Source organism: Austrofundulus limnaeus, unplaced genomic scaffold (genome assembly GCF_001266775.1).
Source record: "Austrofundulus limnaeus strain Quisiro unplaced genomic scaffold, Austrofundulus_limnaeus-1.0 Scaffold474, whole genome shotgun sequence".
Taxonomy (NCBI): Eukaryota; Metazoa; Chordata; class Actinopteri; order Cyprinodontiformes; family Rivulidae; genus Austrofundulus; species Austrofundulus limnaeus.
In genome coordinates, this window is record NW_013952876.1 from 171,580 (window position 1) to 177,102 (window position 5,523).

At 42.2% G+C, this 5,523-nt stretch overlaps 1 protein-coding gene across 1 annotated transcript in view; it reads left to right on the top strand.

Moving 5' to 3' along the window:
• The window catches only part of pbxip1b (pre-B-cell leukemia homeobox interacting protein 1b), a gene marked incomplete in the record, with an annotated part of 19,852 nt that overhangs the window by 13,365 nt on the left and 964 nt on the right, over positions 1–5,523 (top strand). Inside the window, 4 exon segments of the mRNA XM_014025428.1 lie at positions 3,156–3,208; positions 3,320–3,421; positions 3,530–3,764; positions 3,889–5,523. Of these exon segments, the coding sequence (XP_013880882.1) occupies positions 3,156–3,208; positions 3,320–3,421; positions 3,530–3,764; positions 3,889–5,180 (1,682 nt within the window).

The window sequence follows — 5,523 nt, forward strand, 5'->3', positions numbered from 1 at the left end:
AATAAAATAGAATAGTAGAAAATAGAACAAAATAAAATAGAATAGTAGAAAATAGAACAAAATAAAATAGAATAGTAGAAAATAGAACAAAATAAAATAGAGTAGAAAAATAAAATAGAAGAACATAGAATAGAAGAAAATATAATATACTAAAATATAATAGAAGAAAATAGAACAAAACAGATGAAAACAGAACAAAATAAATTAGATGAAAATAGAACATAATAAAATAGAGTAGAAGACAGTAGAATAAAATACATAAAATAACATAGAAGCAGCCTTTATTGTCTTGCAGAGGGGAAGTTCGGGTGTAACAGCAGCAGCAGGTCCATCAATCCACTAAACAATATGTTGCTCTGCTCTGCTTTTAAAACTTCAGGGATTAACGATTGAAGTTAACTCTGTTAGCAAAATATCTCAGGATCCACTGGATGTTTTTATAAAGTTCTCCGAACATAATGGAGTCTAGAACTGATTAACATCTGGAGTCGGTCCAGTTCAAGATGGCTGCCACAGCTAACCGTCTCTAGCCAACACAAAAACAATTGTAACTTATTGATTTACAGCTAAAGTTTGTTGTTGTAATCCAGGGCTGATGACACATCTCCAGCATAGCTGCAAGGAAACAAATCAGGTTCAAGCAGAGCTTTAACAAACATTTCTCTAACAGAGACACAGCTGTCACTTTAAACACACTGGACAGGCCTACGAGCCAATCAGACACAGAGGGGGGCGGGGCTTAGGTCTTGTAAAAAGTTTGATTCAGATCCAGCAGAAGAGGTTTGAGTGAATGTATTAGAACAAGTTTTTAAAAGAACTAGAGCCAATTTTGAAGCTGGCAGATGTTTAAAAACCAGCTGTCAGACGAGCAGGTGGAAGCTAAAGCTAGCTGTAAATGAGCAGAGACACCTGGACAACAACATCAACACCTGTGTGGGACCTGAGAGGAAATGAATCAGGTGTTTGATTAATCGTCAACTGAGCCTGTCTCAGTTTAACTACCTGTTTTAGGTTTTGGAAATAAACTGTATTAATACTAATATTGATTATTTTTCCTCCCTGTGAAGGAGTCAGTTTTAGCTGTTTGTTCGTCATAAACATCAGCTGTATGTCCTGGATTATTGCATTCAAACAGGCCGTAGAAAAGGTTCAGGCTCAGTATAATTCAGTTTATTTATATAACAACAAACGTCTCAGGAGTTTAACAAAGCTCTGCCTCGTTCTACTTTTAGAACCACAAGTAAACCTGCAGTCTGACATTAAAGTGTATCTTAGCACAGAAACAGTACTGTATAACATTTTAGTCACATTCTAGACAGTTTATCAGCTAAAAAAAGTTAATTTTGGGGTAAGTTACTCTTTAAAGTGCTCTGTTAGGTTTTAAATTCTTTCTGAATCTGACAGGAAGATGATCTCAGTCTGTCATCAGTTTCATCTGAAGCAGTTTCTGCTTGTTTGAATATAAAATATCTTTTAACAAAAAAAGAGAGAACTGTAAACTAAAAGTGTCAGCCATTTTTCATTAATATATTGTCTTTATACCATTAAGGAGATTTAGATTTTAATTGAAAAACTAACACTAATGCTCTGTTTATTCAGCTGTGGAAATGCACGTTAATGTAAAAGTCTGCAGTTGATTATTTGATTTTTTTTCTGTATAAATATGCTGTTCAGTGTAAAGCTTGTGTATGGGATCAATCTTGTGCCAGCAGGAAGTGAGTTTGGATTGCTCAGATTGAATCTGAATTGAATGCATTGGTTTGAAAATGAATTTTACTAACTTCAAACTGAATTTAAAGTTTTGTATCTGAATTTATTTGCTTTGAAACTGTATTTTGGTTTATTAAAAATTCAGTTTGACTACTTTCACTTTCAATTCCATAATTCAGATTTTTGTGTCACATCCTGGTCCTTGAGAAAGCCAGGCAGAGTAATCAAACACAGATCCACAGAATGTTTCACATCAGTGAAGCTTCCTTCTTGTAATGTAACAGAACTGATGAAATCCACGTAAAAGTGACAAAAACAAACAGTTATTTTACTGCAGTGATTAATTTTCAAATCATTAAATTCAGTTTCAATTTAGTGAAATTTATTTTCAAACCAATGCATTCAATTTCAAATTATGCACATTCAGATTCAATCTGAACAATTTAAATTCAACAACCGTGTTTCCATCAAGGCTTTTTGATGCGCATTTAGAAGTGTCGCATTAAAAATGCGAAAAAAGTCGGATGGAAACAGCAAAATTTAAAGAAAAAACCTCAATTCACTAAAAAGTTTTTACACTCGCTTGAGGTGGTTTTTGGATGATTCACAAAATAGTTAATGCGCAAAACAGGAGATGGAAACACATTTGCCGAATAAATTCTGACGTAGCGCATATTTACCTCACGTGACATTCAGCTGTTTCTGCTTTTCTGCCTCGTCCCAGATGTTAGCCCTGCGTAGTTGCACGTGTCTTTCTGCTGCGTAGTTTAACATTGCGTTTATGTCCCTACATCTCCTGGCAGTGTTAAACATAACCTGTACTAGCTGAATAGATAGAATATTTACAACTTGCCCAATAGCAAGGCATTCACGAAAAAAATCGCTCCATTGTCCCGAGATGATTAGCCTCTGCTAGCTAGCAAGTTTCACTTCCTGTTTACTACCGCAAAGCTTGTCTACGACGTAATCACGCATTGCGTAGCCTCGTCTGACGTAATCATGCGTTGCGTAGCCTCGTCTGACATGATCACGCGTCGCGTAGGCTCGTCTGACGTAATCACGCGTTGCGTAGCCTCGTCTGACGTAATCACGCGTTGCGTAGCCTCGTCTGACGTAATCACGCGTTGCGTAGCCTCGTCTGATGTAATCACGCGTTGTGTAGCCTCGTCTGACGTAATCACGCGTTGCGTAGCCTCGTCTGATGTAATCACGCGTTGCGTAGCCTCGTTTATTTGCATCAAACAGTCGAGAGGGAAAGTAGATGGAAGCAGTCTAGATTCGAATTTTTATTTATTTAATTTTTTGCGAATTTTGAAAAGTTCGATTAAAATTCACTCTACAACTGGATGGAAACACGATTTATTCCTGCTGGCACAAGATTAATCCCAATCTTGCGTCAGTTTATTGGAACGCAGTGACGTCAAACTTTGCATAATGATTCGCAGAAAGTGACCATTCTACAAACGACCTGAGAGACACAGAAGCAGCAGGAAACCAGGTGAGCCTGACGTCTGTTTTTCTGTTGTTCATTTTTATAATGTTTACTCTGGTTTTTCTTCTTTTTAAAGTTCAATAACCTGGGTTCCTCCTGTTCTGTTTGGTTTGTCAGAGCCCTGAGGTTCCTCCTCACGTCGGAGACCACAGCTCGCAGCTCCTGAAGAAGTTGGCCGAAGGAAACGAGCAGATTTCTGCGCTGCAAGCCCAGCTTCAGGTGTGACTCCATTCTGTCTGCTGCCTCATCTCCTCTGTGCATTAGTGATATATACACAACGCAAACGTGTCCCAGCTTCATCTGGGACCTTTTTTTTTCTTTACCCAGGCACAGAACGAGGAGCTAAAAGTAGCAAAGGAGCAGGCAGCCAAGGGAGTAAAAGAGCGTCTGCTCTGGGAGGAGGTGGAGAAGGAAAACAGTAGGATGAAGGCAGAGATGACGTCTCTCCCTGTCCTTCAAAAAGAGAACGACAGGATGAAGAGAGAGCTGGAGTCTGTCCCGGCCCTACAGAGAGAAGTAGAAACCCTGAGGTCCACTGTGTCAAAATTAAAACTCTCCTCAGGTACAGAGGAGGAGAAGTGTAGAAAGGACAGATAAGAGTTAATTAAAAATGAATTTAGACAATCTGTTTATCTTATTTGCTTTTTTTCTCTGTATTTTTATTGACTTTTCTGTGTTTTTTCCAGCAGCTGCTCAGACTCAAGCAGACGTGAGTCTCTCCTCGTCGCCCCCTGCTGGACAACCAGAGGACAGCAGCCAGGACGCAGCTGGGACAACACAACAACAACACACCGGGAAGCTTTGGGACAACAGCAAGGATCTTAAGAGACATAAATACGAAACAGGTGACAAGAAACAGCCTAAAGAGCTAGAAAAGTCTGCGAGGAAAGGAGGAGAAGAAAAGGAGTTTAAAAAAGAGTGGAAGAAGGAAAAACATGAGGAAGAAAAGGCAGGTAAGCACAAAAAGCAGAGTGGTGAGATGAAGGAGGGAAAGAGGGAGAAATCCAGAGGTGATGATGGAAAATATCGGAAGGATAAGGAAGAGAGAGGCTGGAAGAAGGGGAAACACGAGGATGTAAATGAAGAATGGAAAGGTGAGGAGGAGAAAAAGGACCGAGAGGATGAGAAGAAAGACAAGGAGGCGTGGAAGAAAGTGAAAGATGGCAGCAAAGAGAAGTGGGAAAGGAAAGCTTGGAAGGAGACAGGAGAAAAAGAGTGGAGGGATAGAGAGCAGGGTAAAGAAGGGAAGGGAAAGGATGGAAGGAAGCAGGATGGCATTAATGACAAGGAAAAAAGGAAGCAGTGGAACGACAAGGAGAGGAAGAGTAAGGATGAAAAGCAGGATGAAAAAAGGAGGAAAGGCGAGAAGCTGGATGAGAGGAAAAGAGGACAAAAAGAGAAAAAAACTAAAGACTGGAAAAAAGACCAGTCGCACCCCCTGAAACCCAGAGAGGAGCACCTGTACGGCCAACAGACCCCGCCCCACTCGCACCACAGACCCTCTGTGGCCCAGCCCGAGTACTGGCTCCAGCAGAGGCTCCGCCTCCGCCGCCGTCCCAGACCCCCGCAGCGCTGCGACTCTCCGGAGAGCTGCGCTCTGACGCAGCGCCTGCTGCCCGTCACCTTACCTGAGTTCCAGGCCGTCCTCCAGTCCTACCTGAGCAGGGCCCAGCAGGCCGGCGTGGACCGGGCCAGAACCGAGGAGCTCCGAAAGCTTGCTGCCGAGTTCTTCCAGGATGGCGTGTTCGTGCACGAGCAGATGAGCTTTCAGGACTTCGTGGAGGATGTGGCAGACATGTTGGAGGACCTGGTGGAGGAGGAGGAGCAGGAGGAGGAGCAGGAGGAGGACAGCGCGTTAGAGGACGAGATGGAAGAGTTTGAAAAAGAAGTGATGATGAAGTTTTCAGCACCGGGAGGTGGAGAGAAAGAGAGAGTCAAAGAGGAGTGGAGGAAGAAGAGCCGACAGGAGCGTGGCTGAAACATGGATCCGTCTGAAGCAGAGAAGAGGCCAGAAACATGGTGGAACTCCTGCTTTTCACCAGAAACCTACACGTTTCCCACAAGCTGTTCTTCTGTTTGGTTTTTGTTTTTCTCCATGTTTTATTCTGCTCCACTTCCGTCTGTCGTCTTTTTAAAGTTTACTCACCGACCTGAGTGTGATCACACAGAACGAGCCTGGACCTGCACTGAGACTACCTTCAGTCCAGACCGGTGATCAGAACCACCACCTCACAGAGAGAAGACTGGAGGGGGAGGAGCCTAAACAACATGGATGGATGTGGAGTCCAGGAAAAACTGTCTCCTGACTATTAGTATTATTA